At 40.4% G+C, this 24,039-nt stretch overlaps 1 protein-coding gene across 1 annotated transcript in view; it reads right to left on the bottom strand.

Annotated features, from left to right (window-relative positions):
- Positions 1–21,518, bottom strand: part of MLLT3 (MLLT3 super elongation complex subunit) — a 126,888-nt gene extending 105,370 nt beyond the window's left edge. Inside the window, exons 1-2 of the mRNA XM_013130556.3 lie at positions 21,429–21,518; positions 20,706–20,886 (exon numbers count right to left, since the gene is read on the bottom strand). Coding sequence (XP_012986010.2) covers positions 20,706–20,886; positions 21,429–21,440 — 193 coding nt within the window. The 5' untranslated portion in view covers positions 21,441–21,518. The remainder of the gene's footprint in view (positions 1–20,705; positions 20,887–21,428) is intronic.
- Between the last annotated feature and the right edge of the window lie 2,521 nt (positions 21,519–24,039).

Below are 24,039 nucleotides of genomic sequence, written 5' to 3' on the forward strand. Positions count from 1 at the left end.
GATCATTCTCTGCATGGAAACATGGAAAATTACAGAGGCATAATAAGATAACTGACCTTGTTTAGGCCTGCCAAGATCCTTCTTATTTTAGAGCAATAAGGCTCAGGCTACCGGGATCGCTCACTATGTAGCCTTGGCTCTTTAAGAACCCCACATTCAATGTTTCAAATTTCTAAAATTTTGCAGAAATTTCTCTCTCCGAATCAAACTGGAATATTCACCATAGAAGAACCAAGTTCACAACCACAGTAACGCCTGTAGAAGACACAGCAGCTTCTTTCAGGAGAGCTAATCCAGAGCTGCACCTGCAGCCATATAAGTCAAAGGATACCCACCACTCCTTAAACAACTGAGTAAGACTGCTTCACATAACACTGAAGAAAAAGTGCCAACCCTGAAGCTCCCAGTCTCTTTGCTCTACTGATCAGTCTGCGCTCACCACTTTTCCCACACACGCTTCACCTGGCATCTAGCTCTTGACAAATGCCCACAGTACCCATTCCCTCCAGAAAATGAAGGAGGAAATACAAAAGGTCCAAGCATTTACTATAGAGACTTCCATAAAAATGCCCATCACTTCCTTTACCTTATCTAAGCCAATTCTAAAAGACAGCAAATGTTTTTTTGTTGTTGTTGTGGGGTTTTTTTGTTGTCGTTTTTGTTGTTGTGGGTTTTTTTTGTTGTTGTTGTTGGATTTTGTTTATTCTTTTCCCCAGACATTTAAAATCTGAAAAGTGGAAGATCAACACTAGCTAACCCCTGCAGATCACCCATGCTTTGGACAACCAAGACCTCCTCCACCTCTTTTTGTATGCACTCTTGCCTATTCCAAGGCCATGCCTTCTCAACCCATTCAAGAGCCTGGTAAGGGGGTTTGGTTGTATTAACACTCCACGTATTTAATTTCTGCACAGTCCTATCAATTTGTTTCTAACTATCTGCTATGCTGAAAAGGAATAAATGCAGTTCCATGCCTTATGGACGGGTAGATTCTAACGACTTGTATGATGGAAGCTTAAAACTTCCAATTATTTTGCAGTAAACTGAGAAGGATTACATGAGTTCAACTGTTCTCTGAGTAACAACATTTTAAACAGATCTTTTGAAAAGTTGTCAAAATTTTTTGCATCTGGCCCTATTCATATCACTACAGATGCAAAATAAGGAAATTTACCATTCTGACAGAAATTTTTAGACATGAGACTTAAAATGCTTTCTTCTCCTTCACCTTCCTTTAATCAAGCACCTCTACATCCATATTTGCACATTAACCCTATCCTGATGTCACCAGAAATCGCTGTTTCTCAGCTTTGGACACATTACAGTCTTTTGAACACTAAAAAGCTGGGAGAAAGCAAAAGGAGAAGGAAGCAGGCTATTCTACCTATTCAAACACTTATTGAAGATAAAAGCTGCCCACACTAAATAGAAAACAGTCCCAGCATTTGAGCCTACCCTCAGCAACAGAAATCAAGACTTTTCTTCTGTTGCTAGTGAGGAAACAAAAATCCTAATCTAAAAGATCACAGCAACTAAACTAAGAGAAGGTCACATATTTTCTCAAAAGAATATTTTACTGGAGCATCAAATCATGCATTTTGAGACAGGCATGAAACATGGCAAAGGACTGTGGACTGGTAAACACAGAAGCAAGTGTAGTAAACAGTTGCTGCTCTGCAATTTGGCAGAAGCACAAGTTCTCAGGTTTACATGAAGGAACAGTGCCTGTAGTACTCTAGTCCATCCAAGTACTACCATTGCCAGCAACCTGAAAAACACTCCGGGATTCCTGACAGTGCCACTCCTTGGGTCATTAGAGCAGCACTGGAAGCACTACACCTTTATGTCCTCCAGATTAAAGACCAAAAAATTTTGTTTTACTTGCTTGGATCTGGAAGATACTCTTCTGCAGAAGGAGCAAGCAAGCAATTCTTTATTTTTAAGATCTGACAGCAATTACGAACTCTCAACTTCAGATTTCCACCAAACTCAGACCTGTTCTATGAGTCAAAGTGCTAAGTTGTCAATAAAAATACTCACTATAAGATATGATGAAGTTTGTACTGCTTTTATGAAGTCAGGACTGTTTCCAAGTTATAAATTTCTGTAGGAAAATTAAAAGTTAGTTCTGTATGGATCAGTTCCTCTGCAGAAGGTCTACAGTTTTGGTACACAACTGTCAAGACCATGAGAAGTAGCCTGAGTCAGTGCTGACCTCTTCTGTTTACTCTTAGAGACCAACATCTAAAGAAAAATTTTATAGTTTGCATTCAGTTAGATACAATCACAGACATACCAAATCAGTAGAGCTGTCACATTTTAATTACATGTCCACCTTCAACCAAAACACAGTAAAACCCTGTTATTTTAGGTAAAAACCTACAGGCCTGCAGCAAAGAGAATTCTTGGTGCTGTGCAAGAAGAACACTTTCTATGACTACTAAGCCATTCAGCTGGTGAATACTGTTATGACTGCCACTGTCCCAAGCAGAAGGTCTTAGAACAGTGTATCAAAGTAAGCAGCATATCTTCAAGTCTCCCTGCAGTAATCCACCTCTGCCATCAGAGAGTTTTACCTCTGGAAACACAAGTTAAAAAGACTTTCTCATTTTGGTTAAATACTGTAGAAGACAAGGTTATCAGGTCCTTTCCCCTTTTCCCTGAAAATATCAAACCCAAACAGTGGTCTGATTAATTTATTTGGGTTTTCAAGATCACCAGTCAAGAAAACAATTAGATAGCTCAAATGCTATCATAAAAAAAAAAAACAAAACAAAACCCCAAAATTCAAGGATGTACTCAGACTATAACAAGTCAGAACAGAGTTGCACAGATAACGCATACATATATATGAAGGAGTAAGCTCAGCTTATTCAGATAGTTCCTCTTTAAACCCCTCTCTTAGTTGGACAGTTTTCTGGACTACCACTGCATGCCTTGCATATGGGTAACCTTCCAAGCATTCAAAAAACCAAACAAACCCCCAAGATGGAATTCACTGGCCTTCAGAACTGCATGAACTTCAGAGATAAAAGACAAACAAGATGTATTACTGGAGGATAAAAAAGTTTTAAAAAATACTATTTTTTTCCTTTTAGAGTGAAAAGCAAAGCATTCTATTATAGCCTTTTCTTATTAAAGATTTGCATGCTGCTCAGTTGGTTCCTTCTATCAGACACAACACAACTTATCCTCCAGCTCTGCAATTTCCATTGGACCTTAAAAAATATTACTGCAGTGCCCTTTACCTCCCAAATATGCTGCAAAGTCCACAGCACTTACAAATAAGTGAAATTTACCAAGAGTACAGTTCAATACTGAGTTAAAGGTTCTTGTCCAAAGGCACAAGTGTCAAAGACAAGACCATAATATATTAACCGCAGTGTCAAAGCAATACTTAAGTATTCAAGAACTCTTAAGGATGTGTTTTGTCTTAACACAGTATCTCATCTTATGTGACTACAAGCTGCCACTGAAAGTCTTACTTTTCCTTCCACTCTTTGACATGCACTGCCAACTCTCCTACTTCAACTGTGTCATGGGTTGAGCAGTAGCAGTCATTTTTTCTCCTTGTGGCTGGTGCAGTGCTGTGTTTTTGACTTCTGGGCTGGGAGCAGTTGCTTGGTGGCGGGCATGTTTTGGGGGTGTTTTTGTTCGGGGCTTTTTCTGAGCACATGCTCTGCCGGTGAGGAGGGGAGTCTGGGAGGAAGGAGAGACAGGACACCTGACCCAGGCTAGCCAATGAGGTATTCCATACCATAGCATGTGATGCCCAGGATGCAACTGGGAGAGAGAGCTGGAGGGGTGGAGCTCTGGAGGAAAATGGAGGAGGGAGCACGCGGTGCTCGGCCGGGCAGGGTGGAGTGAGTTATGGGTCGGTGGCTGGTGGGTGTTGTATTCTTTTCACTTGCTGTTTGCTGTATCATTATTATTTGTAGTAGTAATGGCAGTGGTGATTTATGTTATGCCTTAGCAATTAAACCATTCTTATCTCAATCCGTGGGGGCTACATTCTTTGGATTTTCCTTCCTAACTCTCCAGGAGTTGGGGGACTTGGTTTAAACCATGACAAACTGGATGACATGGTAGCTCTAAAGTGAGTCAGTTCAGCCCAGGGATCCAACAGAAAACTAACTTTTCAGAGTTGAGAGTCCAAATAGGTAAGAGAGGCTTGGAAGTTGTCTTCTGCTGAATCAGTGTGCTGGCCCAGCTCACACCAATATCACATGGAAAACTGCAGCAGTATGCAAATAAGAGATGAGTCGCCTTTTTTGGCAGCAGGCTGCACCCAGATCTATGAAGACATACCATGTAACCGCACTCTAGTAAGTTGTTTGTTTTCTGTATGAATCCAAATGTTTTCAGAGCTCCAAGAGTAAAAATAGCAAATGGGGCAGCGGTCCTTCAGAAAAAGGAAGAGGAGAACAAATTACGTGAGGTGGTGAGCAACTAATTATGTTTAACTTTAGCCATAATTAAGGCACAGCAAGATTAGCCATACAGGGAGAACTCAGCTTGGTAGACAAGCTCACAAGCTGCAAATCCACTTTCTACAGCTAGACATCTTGTTTTATAGATGTTTTAAAGGGATAATGTTCCTTTTTCTATAAACTTTACACAGGAAATAATGACACAGCAGCAGCATGGTAAAAGGAATGGTACAAATAATACCTCTTGTAAGGATCTATTACCATTTAAAGCTTCTCAGGCACTCTTAGAGCTCCAGTAGGAACAGATGCACTTCAGATTCTTCCCTGAGAACTGTACTGCTTGTGCACAACTGGATAACACATACTAGCAAATGGAAAGTGAACTCCTCTCATGCTTCAACAAGTGCACATATACCAAGAAAAAAAGAAATGCCACATTATTGCTGTTTTAGAAGCTGAGAACAGGGAGACTATGGAACGGAAAACTCACAAAGGCACTTCACCTACCACATGCTGTGTAGAGTTCCTTGGCCACCCTCCACACAAAGCGGAAAGAGAAAGAAACCACATGAGATCATGCAAGCACATACAGCAGAAAACACTCAACAGATGCACCTCCTCTTCTCCAATGGACTTGCTACAAGTCGGAGATGCCCACAAATTGCAATGAACTTCATCACCTTTTAAATAAATTCTATTTCATGACCCAAATAAGATACCAAACATATTTATTGGCAGAAACTTGTTCAAAGTCAAATGGCTATAGCTGTGCTGTTAGAGCAGACAGCTGCAGAGTCCCTGTTCATATGCCAGTTGACTTTAGTATGCCACAAGTCTCTTGTCCGAAGTCTCCACTTTGTCACTGCTCCACAACTGAAAGACTTCTTAGCAATTTAGAATATAAATGAGATGAGAAACAAAAACATCTTAAGATATACAATGCTTAACCAATCACATTCCAAGTTGTACCCAAGTCACTTGAAGTGCTAAACCTCTGAAGACACAGCTTGAACAGCAATCACATTACAAACCAAACTCTGCAGTAAGTTTTGCAATTGCTCACATCTCATTGCATAGAAGTCATGAGCTATTTGGCATTCATCTTAGATCAACTGTATGGTTTTAATTTCTGGCAAAACTTTTCAAAAAGGAAATGGGATAAACATTCAGTGCCATACAGAGTTCACAGAATTCAAACTCTCATCAGCTACTGTTGAGTAATCCCATCCCATCAAGGACATAGGCAGCTCAGTCACAAACCCAAGAACTGAAACTCCAGTGCTGCTTGTTAAACAATATTAGCATACAGACAGACATTAGCACTTTCAACAACCACAAAGAGATCAGGAACAAAGAAATCAGATGTGGACTGATCAATGAAAATAGCTTGGGTGTCAGGAGGCTCACCTATATCAACAAGAGGAAGACTGCTGTAACAAAACTGCTAACCTCTGCAGTTCTAACCTCTGCTGAACCCAGGACATATGCACAGCATGGCATACTGAATCACTCATTTTTCTGGGCTTCAGGTTTACATTTTTAAGTTGGAATACTTCTTGCTTTCAGCACCTTCAATATAATATGCTCTGCTTAATGTACAGAGTAGAGGCTATTGCCAGCTAAATGCTAACCACCCTCAAGAGACCTCACTGAGCAATACTAATGCCATGACACTCCTGTACTTGTACTGGAATTCTCACCAGTTAACAACTGGTTTTGTCACTTTCCCAAATGACCTGCAACTCCACATCTCTTCAGACACATAACAAGACATGGTGATGGGTTCTCCTACTTGATAATTGTGACAATGCCGAATACGTATCTCTTCAAATGCTACTTTTTTTGTAATAAAAAATGGTCTAACAGCACTTGCTATTACCACAAGCCACTGAATGTGCCTCTGAGAACACATCTTCCCTACAGCACTACCCTGCACAGGACACTGGGATAGCCCCACAAATATACTCACCTGTTCAAAGTACTTGGTACAGCCAAGTGAAAAAGCAAGGCAAATGCAGTAAATTACTGTCACCATATGCTTATTAACATATTGGAAAGCAACAGAACATCAGGGGATCCAGTGCTTCCTAATCCCTAGTCTTCAAATAGAGATTGCCAACACATTTCCAAGATGGCTTCTCCAAGCAACTGACAAAGTATCCTACTAGAGTTGCAGGTCTGCACACAGAACTGTTCAGTCACAAATGGTACCTGGACAAGTAATGGGAAGGAAGACTTGCAGAAGACAGCAAGGGCATCATGCTTGTGCTCACAACAGAAAAATTAACTATTTTCAATTTTCCAGAATTGAGGTTACTTGGACTACTTATGCTGCTGCAGAAGTTAGCATGAATTTTCCTTCTTGTTATTAATATTTAGGTCTTTTCTAACATGTATGATTTGGACAATGTGATCTTGTACTAAAGGAACAAACAAATGTGCAGTTTCACAGTGCAAGTACAACATTAGATATCCTTAAAGTGGACAGGGTCCTTGTTAACTTCAATACAAAGCTTCCTAAACCCTGTTTCCTTTTTGTTCCTTTGAGAAAATGGAGAAGCAATTTGCATTTACAGCTCAGTTCCTGCTTCCAAAATACCCCTTTAACTTTTTTATTATTTTTATGGTGGATATAAATGGCACCAAATTGTCAAATCACAGCTATTTTTCATGTTACCTATACAAATAGGTCTGATTTCTGGCAAGCTATAAAACAATTATGGCTGAATTCCTGTAGCCCTTTGATATTCCAGCTTGCCCATAGTGCTTCAAAGCCATCTTAGGGCAATGCAAAAAATCCAGACAGAGAGAAGACAGAGGGAAAATGACGCATTTCAATTCCCACATGTTCAAACATGAACACACAAAAAAATCTTAGCACTAGGATGGTTATGTTTGAAAGTGACTCAGAGCAAACACAATTAGGTAAGATACAACAATAGTTTAAATCAACATGGCTTAAGAGAAGGTAGAAATAGAATTTGAAAAAGCAGTACAGGGAGCATACTACACCTGCCTCCAATTCCCCAGCACTTACTGCTAGTTGGGAAGCACATTTTCCTGCTTAAGCATTCACCTCCCACCCATTTTTGTGCAGATGGCAAAGACAGGAATCAGAAATCATAAATAGTAAAGGCAAATGGCTAAACTGACTGAGCTTGAAGAGGAAGCAAAGATACTATCTTTGCCTTTCAGGTACCAATATTGCCAGGAACAAATTACAAATACATTGAAGTTAACTGTCACAAGTACCTGAGGATCTATATAGCTGTATTTTATCTTTGTGTTGTTATTTACATTAGAAAAGGGTCCTCCCCTCATATAAGCAGGGGGAGCTAGTTCTTGCTCAGCCATGAAACACCTCCGAGAGAGGCACAGGGGAAAATACTGTAAGTCCTTTAAATAGCACAAGCAATGCTTTTACCTCTCAAGTGACACAGAATTTAAGAGACATGAAACTGAATAAATTGAAGATTCTTGACTACCTTTCTTTGCAGGAGAGAAACTTCCATGTTGGCCAACAAAAACATTATCAGAGTAGTATGATACAAATTAGTTGAAAGATACACAAAAGAATCCAAAACACCTTTAAACTCTTTGCGTATTTTCAGTGCTGCTGGTATGTGGTAGAAAGCCTCACAGGCTCTAAGGTACTGCATTTAAGTGAGCATCAGCCAACAACAAACAAAAAAAAAAAGAAAAAAGAAAGGAAAAAAAAGAAAAAAGAAAACAGAAAAGAAAAATAAAAAAAAAAGAAAAAAGAAGAAAAAAGAAAAAAAAATCACAAATTTTGTTTTAACTCCTCATTTTTAAAAATAGCCAACAACCTGGTAATCTCTAGCAAGGAAATAGTCAATAAAGTATAAACAGAAAAGGAAAAGTAAGCTTTAATCCATACCTTTTCCTGATTATTCTTTTGTGGCACTTTTGAAGAAACATGCTTCTCATGATCATTTAGAATTTTGCATCATTTTCTGAAATCCACTATTCTTCCTTTGTGGCAAAATGCCTTTTAATCCCGCACCTGGCCATGGCTGGAAGGAATCTGTATCCCTAATTTGCAGCTAAACCATTAGGCCCCACATTGACTTTGGGAATACTACCACAGAAATGGTTTAGAGACCAGTTTTATAAGATTAATGTACAGTATAAGAGGCTGCATAAAATGGATTTAAAAAAAACAACAACCCTCAGGGGAGAGCAGAAGGAAGAGAAGGAAAAGGCTTTATCTTCAGTGCTTGACTTCATGCCAGTCTTAGCCATGCTTACTTTGTTTCAGCATTTTTCATACAAAGAGATGACAGTTTTCTCTTACTGAATGGTTTTATTTCCCAATAAAGAATATTATAGATATTTTCTGAGGTTTATTAGACTGTGACTGAAGCCTCAAGGCAAACACACTCATCTTACCATTTCATCAGATTCCAAAGCTAACAAAAATTTTGTTATGCCTACAAAACTATGATATATGTACAGACATATTTACAGATAATAAGCTAGCTATACAGCTTAATACTTGCATATCAAATGCATCATTAAAAATGCACAAGAAACAGAGGTTAGTTTAGATTTCAATCAAGAAATTGCTATTATCTAGACTCCAGGACAGACCACAAATGAAGAAACTAAAACCAAAATGCAAAATTTTCTATTGCCTAGGCACACGAATTGGCAACTTTCAGATTCAAGCTATTCAAACACTCACACAAAAAGAAACAAAAACTATTTAAATAGATAATGCTGACTGCACACTGTCAATCTACAAGTGGTCTATTGGTATTTCAGCTCCTGTACATCTGCAGGTCAGGCATCAAGACGGAAACATAAGGAAATAACCCTGCAGACTAACATTAACAGACTAAACCAACTACATTTTCATTACAAAACCTGCAACATCTACAGTGGCTGCTTAACTCTGCCTTTATTACATCCAAAATGCAAGGAAGCGATCTAATGTAAACCTGCTTCACAGAAATCAGTTTCTAGTTTCCAGCCAATAAAGGATACCAAAATTAAAAGTCATCCACTGTTTGACAACCTTATTTTTGTCAAATATTAACTTTTATTTTCCTGTACATAATGAAGACATTTAGTTAGTTTGGAAAGAATTTTGTAAGTGAAAAATAAAATTCCATGTGAGATGACTCAACATTTAACAACAAAGCCCGAACCAAATACTAAAATAATTTATGTCTACAATTTTAGGCACAAACTTTGATTAAGTGCAACATCCAATGAATAATTTTAGTTTTCTAAAGCACTGGCATTCAAACACAGGTACAACACACTTCAAAGTGCTGGACAACTACAAAATCCACACAGATACACACCATTCCATGTCTGTGTAGCACTCAGTATTTGCAAGTTCTGTGTGCGCACAAATGCACATACATGGCTTCATCTGCAGTGGCTCCTGAAGTTTAGCCTCCCGTTAAAATAATTTGGTCTTTACTCCTATTAGGTTTGAGCTACAGAGGTGCTGTAACCAGATTCACAGCACAAACTGCCCACCTGAGCCCAGCCTGCAGACCACAGGTCACTGCTACTTCCCTGGAATTACTTACAACTCACCCCAGCAGTGAAGCAGGTTCTACCTCAGGGCACTGCTGTGCTGGAGAGCCTTTTCCATCATCACCACTACTGCGGTACAGACCATCGGGGGAATTCACATCTCAGTGTTTCCAGCCACCCACTGGGAAGAGCGGTGCTAGGACAGCACTGCATTGCCTGCAGAAACAAACTAAAACGTTTTACCGTTGCTGGACTACCCTATTTGGTTCAGATTCAAGGAGTGGTCTTGGTGTATTTGCACAAGACTGCCACAGGCACTCAAAGAACTTGTATGGAGTTGCTTCACTGTAATTTACACCCAGATACCTTACAACAGCTGTTAATAGTCAGCTCCAACTAGTTTCTTTATTAAGAAAAAAAGTATGTATCTAGCGAAGCATTATAGACAGGATAGCACTAAAGCATAATTAAAGCCAACATCCTTGTAAAAGAGAACGGTAAATTAAAAGAGACTGGTTAAAGGCTACTACCTCCCCATACTTACACAGAAGAGACAGAAGAGGCTAAGACCACAAAATATAGAACAAATTTATGTGTTCCAGTTGCCCCTGTATTAAGCAAGGGAGTGCACTGGTTCTCACACCAAGACCAATTAAAAAAAAAAAATTGTTTACACTCTGAGAAGTCAAACTTCCTAAAGTATCCTTATTCTTTAGATAATAAGGATGTGCAACTGCTTCTATTAACTTAACTGTAATGAATTGAAAGGGGTAAAAAAAAGTCTCACCAAATTTAAATAGTTGAACATTTTTCTAGAGTATTTGCTAGATACAAATGGAAGCATTTACAATACTCACAGACACGCATAAGCCACGCACTTAAAAGGCACTTTAGGCATGTTAGTGACAGCCAGGTAAAGAAATAACAACTTGGCTGTAAAAAAGCTTTAAAGTCTTGATAGCACAGGATTATATCACACATGAGAGCAGACCTTAGCAGCTCTATGTGGCATAACCCGAACAGTAGCAGCATCAAAACAGAAAGGGACCCTCACATATTACTTTAGGAATTTACAAGAATAACATTTTCTAACTCCCATGTAACATACAAATTTAAGATTGTATTTTAAATTAAAGGCTAAGCAAAACAGTATGTTTACAAAACACATCTTTTCCCCCCCCCTTCTCAAAATAGATGTACATGCATTTTAAACATTCCTCTCATCATTAGATTCTGTCTCACAACTTGCCATGGCTCATTATTTATTAGATGACTGAAGTTTGTGGGGTTTTTTTCTGTTTTGTGTGAGGCCAATTAACTGATCTATTACAACTGTACTTCCATCCCCTGGTCAGCCACTAAATTTAAAAAACAATCTGCATAAATACTTCTGGCATTCAGTCCTCAGACACACCAAAACCCTTCCAAAGCCTTTCTCCCCATTTCCTAAGTACTCCAACAAAAATCTCATACACAAGTCATCCACTGGCAGTAGATACAGACCTGCCTCCCCACCATCCCTGTTACTGGAGAACAGGTTGCCCGATGCTCTTGCACTGCCTGCGGTGCACATAAATAGGGCTATAGAGCCCACAGCGTGGTCAGCCAACAGTCATCAAAACAAAACCCCAGGAGAATTGCAGACCACATCAAGAAAGTGCACACCCCCTGCGGCGCCTGGCCCTGAGCAGTACCTCCAGGTTCTAGGTGGTCCCCTAATGAAAGACATGAACTGGATATTGGCTGAAGAAGGCTGGGCATTGCATGTGACTAAAAGTAAAAAAGTCTGTGCTTACTCCCCAACTAGAAATTTACCTTCTCACAGAGGCAAAACATCACAACACCAGCTCAAAAAATATTGCAAGGGCATGCTGTTCTTTTAAAAGTGAAAGCTCTTCAGCTTTATACTTTTGCTCATAATTAAAGAAATATTCTGGAATAATTCTAATAGTCATTTTCATTAAGATTTTTTTTTTTTTGCAAACAGACTTGAGACTGTTTCTGTCCCACTAATATGAGCATTCACTTTTCAATACACTTTACTCTTTCATGCAGTTTTGTCTTTTCCCGTAGGAATATTAAATTGTTTCAAGTCACCATGCATACCCAGAAATATGGTGTGCCCCCTGGTTGGGAATGAAAGAAAAAAAAAGAACAAAACAAAACCCACAACCAAATTTTCACCACAAAACCTAAGAAACAAACTCCACATAAAAGTCATCAGGCAGTATCCTATTTTTAAAAACTGCCCTTGAATACTATGCCAGACCTGTGTACCTCCTTGTTTCGGCAGCACACATTTTCAAGCCCAATCCTCTTCTCTACTGCCTTCCATTAAAGGAAGATGTTAGTGTTGTAATGACTTAAAAAACAGACGTTCTATTAAAGGTTTTACCAAATGCTTCAATAAAATACTGATTCAGAATTTAAATTATGTAAGGTGAAATGTGCAAATATTTTTTTCTGTTAATTACAGATCCTGGCACTGGATCGCAAAAGGAATTCAAGTGCTATTTACCCATTTAGTATTTACCAATCAAAACTCCTCAAGAAAACTTCTGTCCTACAGTAGCATGCTACAGCTGTTGAGATTTCTGTTCCCAGTATGCCACATATTATCAAAAAACAAACTCATCTAGCACCACTGGGGCTGTCCAGGTAACTAAAAGAAACAAACTTGAGGTCCTCAAGAGAGTCAGAGCCAGTGCAGGAGTTTGGTCTAGGACTAAGAGCATGACAAAGCCTATAGCTGGCAAGCACTGGACAGAGTTAAGCACTGGCACGCTACTTGGGAACATCATAATAAGGATACTGATGAGAAACCCCTGATAACTGAATCTGCATGGTAGTAGCAGAGTCTCATCTACTAATATCATTTAAATAAGTGACAATCCAGAAAGAAGTTAACAATTTTTAACAGGTACGAGCCAAGTTTCACCTGTACTCAGCAGTATACAGGTTTTTTACATTATTTTCTGCATTACAAAAATCAGTACCTTGGCTATATTTTTTAATAGCCGGTAACATAATACATTTAATTTTAAAGTGGATTCCCACACAGATTTAAATAAGCATACAAATAATTTAAATACCCATCTGTTCTTCTTTCCGTCTATGCACTAGAAAGCACAGAAAAAAGCTAAAAGTCACACAGGATCAACATTTTCAATTAGAAGCCATGTTTTGTGACAAGATGAAGAACCTTAATTTTCAAGCAAACATATGGAAGTGCTAGATTTTTACTCTTCCCTTTCTTTTCATTTATACCTATCAAACACTACCAGGACGGGAAGAAACAGAATGATTGCACATGAGCAAAATTTCTGGATCAAACAATTATAAACTAATCTCTACTTTCCCCACTATCACAGTCCTTATCAACAACAGGCTTTACATGTTGCAACTACCAAGTTGTCAATCTTTCCCACAGATTCTATCAGAACAAGGATAGAACAGCACTCTCCAACAATTCTCCTCAAAACCTGAATTTTAAAAAACACAAAACAAAAAAACACCTTAATCATACTGCATAGCACTGTTAAAATAACAGCCATCACACCTTGAACAGCACCACAAAAATAACAAACCAGATTTCCAAGATTTAACAGCTTATTAACACAGCACTGAAAAATCTCAACAGCCACACCTGCAGTTCAGATTGTCTACCCTGTAGTAATATGTGGTTTAAAGATTTCATACTCATCTGTTTTTTCTAAGGAGAAAAACTGCACAGCACTAAGTAAGAGTAACAACAATAAACCTCAAACTATCTGTCTTCATTTTCTCAAATGCTAACAAGTTCACTTGTCTACTGATTTAAACATTTTGAGGTATCTTCCCCCTCATCTTACTAATGAGATAGAGGTGATCTTACACTCAACAATCTGGTTTTCTGTACTTCAAGTGATCATTATTCTACAGCTGTTCAAAAATCTTATGTATGAAAGCCCTGAAATCGTATTTCATTTCCTGTAATCTAAAACTGATTTACAATCACAGACTATTAATATTGTAGCTTTAGAAAGATGTAACCACAGCTTCTTAAAATTAAAAATACTGTATTAGCAATTCAATGCTACTCCAAGTAAACTTCATGATAAATTCATCCTTCAAGAGTTAAGAAATTAGAGTCAGAACTCACTGGCAGTTCTGACAAAAATCAGCCTTTGCCCTCACAGAAACACGTTGGGAGAAAAAGAAATCTAGACAAAACTAGACATACCATGAAGGAGAATGAAACAAAACACATGCTGAACACAAACCACAAATACAACAAAGAGTGTTGTTAAGCTTTTAAAACTGTAAGCTTGTGACACTGGAGGATGGAGCAGCCTCCTTACAGCATCTTGTCACAATGAGGTACTTATGGGCTGTAAGGCAGTCACTACCTATCTTGAGAAAACATAAGAACCCATTGTCACACTTCAGTTTGCTTTTTACTTCTTTTTGGCAATGGAAGTCTGTGCAGACAGCACACCACTTCTGATAGAAAGTGGTAATCAGATTCATATACTCGTGAAACAAATGCATATTGCCCTAGCTAAGAATCATCTCCTTACTACACTGGTATCTTCTAAACAAAGCATAAGGATTGACACTTAACATGATAATTATTAAAGATGTATCAGGGAGGAGAAGTATTTATTAGAAACAGCTTTTCCTGTACAGGTAGCACCTTACCATCAAAACCATGCATTATTTACTGGTGGCATCGTGTAAAGATGAAATTTGATAGCTTCCCTATATCCAAACTCTTCTCACTCTCTTTGAAAAAGAAAACTGTGAAATGCCCTTAGCATTTCCATTATGCAAAATTGAAGTGCACTTGAAAACATGCACATACTCTAAAGTTACTGAGCCTTCTAGTAAAGTAGAAGCTATATTAACTTTGCTTTTGTTTGAAAAGTTTTTTGCTAAACAAAGTCCTTTACTAGACATCAAGTTTCATTTGGACACAGCTGAAATCCAGTGATGAGTAAATCCATGCCAAATAACACAACCATTTTGTAATTAAAATAGTAACACCTGTCCTAAAAGGTGCAGATCAAACCTGTACCAGTAAAGCTGATCATAAAAGAAATTCTCACATGCCTAACATACCTAGAGGGATAGGCTTAGGCAAAAGTTAAAATAAAATAAAAAAAGGAAAAAAACACAACAAATGAAACAGACCTACACTCCACTTAAATTCTTACAAGTGTAGTTAAATATCCAGCAGCAAACTAACTATCTACTTTGTGATCTTGACCTGCCCGATCCAAGCCATGTGCTAAGAATCCACTTGCAGGTCAGTATCCTCACACCATTCCATTTACTAAAGCTAATAGAGATGTAAGTCACTCATTGACTTTAAATGGATTAAAAAAAAACAAGGGGGGGGGGGGGCAATAGCAGTAAAAAAGATATTTTTTGGCCATTTCCCTAAATTTGACAAGACAACATGACAGCTACTAAAAGAAGAGCATTTGACTTGTGGACAACATATTAGCAAAATGCGGCTAGGAAAGGAAAGAAAGATTAAGGTTCTCCTTTCCCTTCCACTAACATGCCTCCCAATTCAGTGACACATCTGAAAAGCAAATTATACACTAAAAAAAAAAAAAAGAAAAAAAAAGGAAAACCTGCATCATTGTTCCTAATCAAAGCTCATGATAAGACATTTCATTGATTTTCTTGGCCAGCATAATATCAATACTTTCAGGGAGGCTCATGAAGCATTTGTACAGCCAAAACATAAATGACTACAGACTGTTTTAAAATATAGCATGAGATACGCTTTCACAAGAGGATTAAGCTGTCACTGTAAAAAAAATTTGTCTAAATTTTATTCCTTTAATGTAGTGAGGCAATACATCTCCATGGCAGAGTCTATCTACATCTTGAAACTGCATTGATCTGTTCTTCACAAATTGAGCAACTAATGCAGTTAACTTAGTTCATTTTTGTACAATTAATCCAAATGCAAGCAGCAGCATCTGATTGGCTTTTATTTCAAGATCATGTATAAAGCACAAGAAAGCCACTAAGTTTATTTTTTTTAATCAAAAAGAAGTTTCCCCACCGTAAATAAAATTGTGTCCTATACTGAGGTTTATCTACACAAGTATGCTTTCCCAGGAAGAGCTTACAAGCAAACTGAAAGATGCTCTTAATGCAACTTCCACTCTGCAACTGCATGGCTGTGCACCAAGGGTGGAAGAAACAGAACTTACACAGCATGTGTCACCACGCACCAGGACCCACAGGTATACTCCACATCACCGATCTTCATGCCATGCTTACCATGTCAAAAGATTCTTATTTTGCTGTGGGCCAAAGTAATGTGCCCTGGGGGACAGATATCTTAACAAAACAAACAATACAAATAATGCCAATGATAATACGGATTGCATCTTTTAAAATTTCTTGCTACTTACTGTCTTCTACAACACAACAGATTCAGAAGAGGTGATTTTTTTTTGACTTTTCAACAAAGACTATTCAGAAAAATGACCTAGCTTAATTGTGGAAACAGAACTGGAAAAGCTTTCATATGGAAAGAGAATGCATTTACTAAGAAGATATCATTAACACCTTTTACAGCAGCTAAATCTATTTCAAAATATTATGGTCCACTAAAGTCTCATTCTGCAGTAAGGTACAGCTTTAATGAAAACAAACATTATAGGAAATGTGGACTTTCTAGAAGACTGCTACACATCAGTCCATCCTATAGCAGAACAAGGAGCTTCACTTCCATTGTTTTGCCATACCATTGTAAAACTTCCTGAACTACAAGCTGTAATAAGCACTGTTTCCTTCAGCTCTGCAAAGCTACACCTGCTACTTTTTACAGCATTCAGGTGTCCAAAACACCATTTCATACTAAGATATTACCACAGAAATATTAGCCCACCCCCTTTTTTATGAGAAAACCCTTGTAGACAAAACGCACCAATTAACACAAATTTCATCATTCAAGCCACACTAATTCCAAAGTAGTTTTTTACATGTATTTTATAATGAGTCATTAAAACACAGGAGATGTGTTTCTTCATCCACATGAAATACTGTAAGAGAAACAGACTGCTGTTGCAGAGCTCAAGCATTCATTAAGAAGAGGAAGAAAGTATTTCTACATGGCTTATAATTCAACGAATGATTGTATTTTTACAAAGTATTTCTACATGGCTTATCATTCAAAGAAATAAGAGACTATCAGCCAAGAGCAACAGCTCTCCTTTTAGAGGCAGTATCATAGCGGATCAAAACTAACCCTAGCCTGGTGACAAACCTTGTTATGCAGACATGTTTTAAAATACTGCACTTTTACACACAGCACTACTTTCTTCACATAGTGAATGGTAAGCAACTTTGAAATAAAGCTAGAATCTTAGAAAGTTTCCATGTCTTCCCTTAATCAATTTACATCAGCATCACAAAACAGACATGAGAACAGCAGTATTTGTGATTGCATGATGATTTTAGAGAGCATTTGTCTTGAATACTGAAAACTTAGTCTGGAAATGAGTCTTTTTTCAACGTGAAAAGCAGTCCTGTAGCCACCTACCATGAAACCACTTGTTAAGACAGATGGCAGGAGCAGGCCATTAAATGGGAGGAATGATGGGGAGCCAGTCACTATGACTGCCAGTATGCTCTACCATGCAAGGATAACCTGAAGCAGTCAAATACCATAAGGCAATTAGCAAACAATAAAACCACTGCCAAGCTTAAGATTTTAAGGTGAGACACAATGAAAGATGGAGGAAACTATTTGTTCCTGTTAATCATCATTACCTTCCCGTCCTACCTACACACACAAACCAACCTGCCCTGCATTCCAACAACTGAACACTATTCCTAGCTATGCTTCCACCTTAAAACTGATGCAGATTTGGGGTACAGGACCTTGTTTGCTCTGCAGCAACTGTAAGAAGAACAAATAGTTGACAACACCTTTTCAAACTCAACACTGACCTCTAGTATTTCCAAAATCCCTACGGTAGTCAGAGCAGGTAAAGCCAGCATGGTAGCCAGTTTTTCCAGCTATTCTGATAAACATGCAAAGCAAATGCACTGAATATACTTCATCCCCCTTGCCCCCATTGATGTTTCAAATGACGATGCCCCCAATAAAAAGTGATCTAGCAACAGAAGAAAATTATGAGCTAGCTAACACCTATTATAGGCTATTTATTATTTTCAAACTGAACAGTGAGCTCTACAGACTTAATGAATAAGAACTCCTAGCAAGCATGTACGTTAAAGCAGCCATTCACTGCATGAATCCAAAGAGAAAAAGATCATTCAGCAGAAAACTGAGATTATGGCTAATGAGTATACTAGTACTTGCTTTAGATTAATACTGTACACCTACTACAGCTCGGTAAACCCATTGCTAAACCCATGGTTTCAGGAGTAGTTTGAGAACTTACTAAGTATCACCAAGTGGTAAATTATGTTATACTAAAATAATGAAGTACGAAACTTCAGAGGAAGTGATGGAAAACAGGTAGTTTGACTATGCTACAAGCATAGTATATTATTGATTATGTGACACTTAAGATACCACCTCCCTGAAGGCCATCTAAGGTCAATTCAAGCTAACAGCACTGATTTACAGAGCCAAAATAATCTACAGTACTTTTGTCAAAACTTTTAACTGTACTTGTAGATGAGAAAGACAAACAAAACATTCTCACTTGCAAGGTACGCATCACCACCTCTTTAAAAGACCTGTAAAAAGAAGAAAACATGCTAGGGAATTTATACACTGACTGCTCTCAGCAGCACAGTGCTAATCTTTCCTACTGTGATTTCATGGGCATCAAAACTTCTTCAGCCTTCATTTTTCACTCATTGCTGTAGCTTGAGGAGGCTAAGCAGAACCCAGAAGTGAATGCAGTGCTCACCATCTGGGCTTACACTGTGCTGGATGGGAGCGGCTGCGGTGTCCTACAATCCAAGTCATGTGCAACCACCACAGTATGACAAGTCCCCTCCCAGGCTATATAAGCTGGCATCTTTCCCAGCAATTGCCACATCATAAAACCGACGCATACAAATACCCACCCACCCCCACCAAAAAAAAAAAAAAGTAAAAAACAAAAAAACCTAACACTTTAAAACAATGGCTTAAGTGACTGCATAACTAAACTCAGCAGCTGCAGACACAAAGCAAACCATGCATCTTTCACTTAAAAAACTCCTAAAATACATTCTTATTAGCAAGCTCCACATCACACCTAGCAACCAACCCCAAGTCTGGGCTGCAGAGTCATGTTCCCTGAGGGCAGACAGCAACTAAATAAATTAATAAATAAAAGCGTGGATAATAAAAGCAAAGCACATCAAACTGCCCCTATGCTAACAGAGCTTAAAAAAAATATTTTTCTGCCACTGACTTCAATGCATCATCTACTTCACTGGATACAGACAATGCTGTCTCACCTATTTAGATTACTCAGAGTTGTTCTCAGGTGTTTCTCTATGAAACTACTCAGATTTGACTTAAAAGTCATGTATTTCCATACAAGAAATTTAAATAAACAGGCGGAAAATTCCACAGTGTAATCTGGGCAATTTCTCAGAGATACTTCAGCATTACCTACAATGCACTAAAAATTGTGCATTACTGTGTTTGTTTACACTAGATTTAAAAATTTGACTCTATAATAATAGAAGGGAATTAACAGCTTGTACTTATGAAGATAACCTCAGCAGTTAAAAAACTTCAATTCTTACACTCCATTGCTTAAGGGAAGGAAAATATTCAAGAACAAACACAACAATTGATGCAAAAAGTCACAGCTTGGTATCTTCAACTGTTTCTGAGAAACAATCAAAATACAACTTTTTACCTCACCAGAAAAAAAGAGCAAACTTCATAATCTCAACACTGAAAAACACCATCTTTTGCTCTATGACCATTAATTTTTTCCACACCCGGCTCCAAGTAGATGAGATTTATGATGATGTTCTAAGGAACTGCAGGAGTTCTAGATGCCAATCAAGAAGACATATCAAATAAAGTCCAACTACTAACCATTGTGTCTGCACAGATAAATCAACCTGCTCACTTCTTTAATTTGTACTGTTACTTCTACTAATCCAACTACAGTAATCAGGGCAGTAAGGGAATAAAGTATGAAAACAATAGGTTTCTTGTACCTCTCACAGCCCAACTTATGTGGGTACACATGCACCACACCTTTCGAGACATTTTCATGTACTTAGGAAAGAGTGAATCCCTGACAATGAACTAGAGACCCAAGCAGAAAGAAAACGGTTGTGTGACTCCAAACTCAAAATCGGAGAAGGAACATATTTCCAGGCATCTATCTGGTCAGACGTTTGGTACACTGGGAGAGAGCAACATGTGGGAAAAAACCTCCTGCGCAGACCTACCCCGAGACAGAAGCCTGCCCCGTGCCACCCACAAGTGAAAGATAGGGAAGAGTGGGACTCAGACCCACGGCCGGCCCTGGAGCCGGGACGGCCGGCTGCCACGACTGGAGAACCCCGCGGCACCAAGTGCTGGAGAAGGGCTGAAAGGGCTCCTTGAGAGCCCAGGCAGCCCTAGGGCAGGCAGTAGAAGGGCCACCGGGAACCCACCACCGCACAGACAGGCGCTTTTGTTCTCCGAAAAGAGACCGCTAAAGATCCGCCAGCTGCGGCCGCTCCGAGGCGTGTAGGCAGCGCTGGGGTGGCAGAGACCCCACTGCCTGCGGCAGGCGCAGAAAGAGGGTCCTGGGAGGGGGGCCCGCGGGCGGCCCTACCTACCTCTTTTCGGTCGGGGAAAACTCTCGTGCAGGTGGAAGATCACTTTTTCCACGAAGTGCTGAATGTTGCTGTGTTCGGGTCCTCTGACAAACACCATCCAGTCGTGGGTGAAGCCTTCCACGGTGGGTTTCTTCCTGACCTGGGCTCGGTGCCCCAGCTCCAGCTTTACCTGAACTGCGCACTGTGGGGGGAAAGGCGGGGAGCTGCCGGTGAGCGCCTGAGGAAGCGAGGCTGAGCGGATGACCGACAGAGAACCGGCCCCACCTCAGGCGGAGAACGGAACACATGGACAAAACGGTACCATATACCCGGCACCAAGCACAAAACTAGAAAGGGACGACCGCAGCCCCGCAACTGAAAACCGGCCCCACAGGCGAGGACACGAAGAGCTCTCCCTGCCACCGGGAGGACTCGGGGAGGCGCGGCCGCGGTACTGTCCTGAGGGCGCGGGCAGCCAGGGACCACTGCCAGAGACGCGCCGAACCCCCTCCCGGCGCTCCCGCGCTCTGTTCCCCCGGTGAGGCGGCAGGAACATCGCTAAGGGGACACCTCCGCCTTTCCCCAGGGGCGTTCTTGCTTCGCACCGCTGCCAGGAGCGGCGGACAGGCAGTGGGAGGCAAGAAAAGCCGCGTACAAGGAGAAATTCCACGTCACGCCAGCCCCTTCCCGGGGGCGCCGGGCAGCGCGAGGATGGGGCCAATGCGGCGGTTCCACAGCACTCACCGAACCCGCCATGCCTGGGGCGCCGGTTCCGCTGGGGTTTTCGCTCCTGTCCCCAGCCCCTGCCTCGCAGCACTAATTCATGAAGACGTGGAGATGACGGCGGGCGCGCAGAGAAGCGGCGGGCGGGCGGCGGACATCCTCCGCCTCGCTGCTCCCGCTGTCTGCCGCTGTCCCGCCTCCTCCCCTCCCTCGCACCACACGGAGCCCACGGCAGCCCCGGCCGCGGCCCCGCCGGCTGGACGAGCGTCCGCCACGCATGCGCGATGCGCGGCGGGCCGATACTGAGACACAGACATTAACAGTGTGCGGGTCGACGCGGCCAGCCAATGGGGCTCGGTGGTGCGGCAGCGAGCCCCTCCGACTGGCCCCGCCCCGCCCGCCGGGCCTTAAAGTAAGTGGCTGTGGGGGCCGCGCCGTGGAGCGCGGGAAGGGACCGTGCTACGGGGCGGGTGGGTAGGGACCGTGTCCTGGCAGTGCCGCGGCCCGAGTGGGGAGCAGGCGGCGTTTGATCGCGCCTTGCTGCAAGCGGGAAGGGAAACTGAGCACGAACAGTTACGAACAAAAGAGAAACGGGGCAGCGGTCTTAACTCGGCCAGTGGAGAGAGCGGAGAACCAAAGGTATATTAAAGGACCTTCCTCCCCAAACCTCAGCCTCTGCCTTGTGTACAGTCATAAAGGTACATTTCTGAAGAGTCCCCAATAAATCCTGTTGCCAAAACGAAGGGCGGACAACACACTCCTAGTTGTACAGGAATGTCAAGTGGTGATGGATAGAAGTCAGGAACCCGCGCTCGAGGTTATCAAACGTGTATTTGTAGCACCGACTGCTACCTCTACCCTTACTGAGCTGATGCTGTTCTAAAACAACAGTACTACGTCAACAATTTCCACATCCCTCCCGTACTACACGAGGTAACATGCTGATTCACGCCACAGGAGGATGTCAGTGAGAAGCTGGCAGTGATTTACTGAGAATTCCTACGTCACAGTACTGACCCTGTGAGATGAGTAGTTTCTGACAGCCATAAAATTGCCCAAACTTACAACTTTTGCCATACTGAAAACTATTTTTGTCTGTTCGATAATTATATTTTTCTGGTAAGAATAATATTAATACAAGTCATTCGACAACCAACAGCGATCCTTATCGAGAGAAGTGCACGTACACCCAAAACGCGGAACACTCTCCCTAGGCGTCCCAGGTTCCACCAAGAGATGGCGCAGTCCTTGCGCTAATGTCCTCATTTGACCTCTCCAGAAGTCCCTGGCCACTGTGGAAGAACCGATCACGATTCCTGCCTTTACTTCCGAATGAGAAAAATGCACATTAAAGAAATTATAGCGTAATTTAATAATTACACTAGAATGCATCATATGTTTTTCCTACAGCTTTTGTAAGCCTTAATGAATAAAATCAGTACTCACAACTCAAAAGGAAGGTGACAATCTACACAAATTCCACAAGTTACAATGTGACTTGAAATTTATTACCATTAAGCCCTCATGTATATGAATATCCATCTTTTAAAACTGCTACGTGTAGATCTAATAGTTCACACATTACTAATCTTGCACTGATCTAGTCAGCATGCCAGCATGTGTAAGAACAACTGGTGAGCCCATCATCAAAGCTGATTCTGGTAACTTTAAAACTTTGTATATGCAAGATGAATAAAAAAAAGATACTGACACTATTTGTTAGATTCAGGAATATGCGCACAAGCAAGGACAGCAAGGCTGGACTAATGCTACACTAAATGCAGTGGGCTTCCAGTTGTCAGGGCCCATCTGAACAAACCACCTGCAGGCTGAGGATCCCTGGCATCTCTCCTAGAATGGTCCATTTTTGCTATAGCTCAGTTGCCTTTCTTGAGTGTTCAGCCACTTAATGGTCTTCAAGACCATTAATGATGATCAATGGATCTTCAAGAGCATGTAACTGTTCAGATCCCTTTGGTTTCATTGGAAATCTTAAGCATTTTTGAGCCAGTGAAGGGTTTTGCTGTTCCAAAGACACTAATTTTTTGGTTCCTAATTACAATGTATTGTTCCACGTTAGTGTAGAGTTGAGTATGGAACATGTTCCAAATAATAACAAAAATACATATACTAAAACTATTTTGCCTTTCATTACTGCCACATATTCAATATCAAACTGTATGTGACCTTTCATTATCAAGTAATACAACTCCTGGAAATACTGTTTAATTCCTACGCTAACAAATAAATTTGAAGCACTGACAGTTTTACAATAGTAACTGGGCTTTATTATTATTTAAACAATTGCCAAACCACCCCTCTTCCACCCCATCATCTACATTCCAACATGTTACACTGCTACTCTGAGCATAAAATTCACAGTGAAAAAATTGAAGATGTGCTTCTCTGCTATCAAAACAGTGCCACTACTTCATTCTTGGCATGGCAGATATATGCTTTATGACAATTATAATGCAAGGGACTCTTGATAGGGCAACAGGTTAAAACTTAAACAGGGGAAGTTTAGATTGGATATATGGAGGAAGTTCTTTACAGTAAGGGTGGTGAGGCACTGGAATGGGTTGCCCAGCGAGTTGTGAATACTCAATCTCTGTCAGTATTCAAGGCCAGG

This window comes from Melopsittacus undulatus, chromosome Z, assembly GCF_012275295.1.
Source record: "Melopsittacus undulatus isolate bMelUnd1 chromosome Z, bMelUnd1.mat.Z, whole genome shotgun sequence".
Classification (NCBI taxonomy): domain Eukaryota; kingdom Metazoa; phylum Chordata; class Aves; order Psittaciformes; family Psittaculidae; genus Melopsittacus; species Melopsittacus undulatus.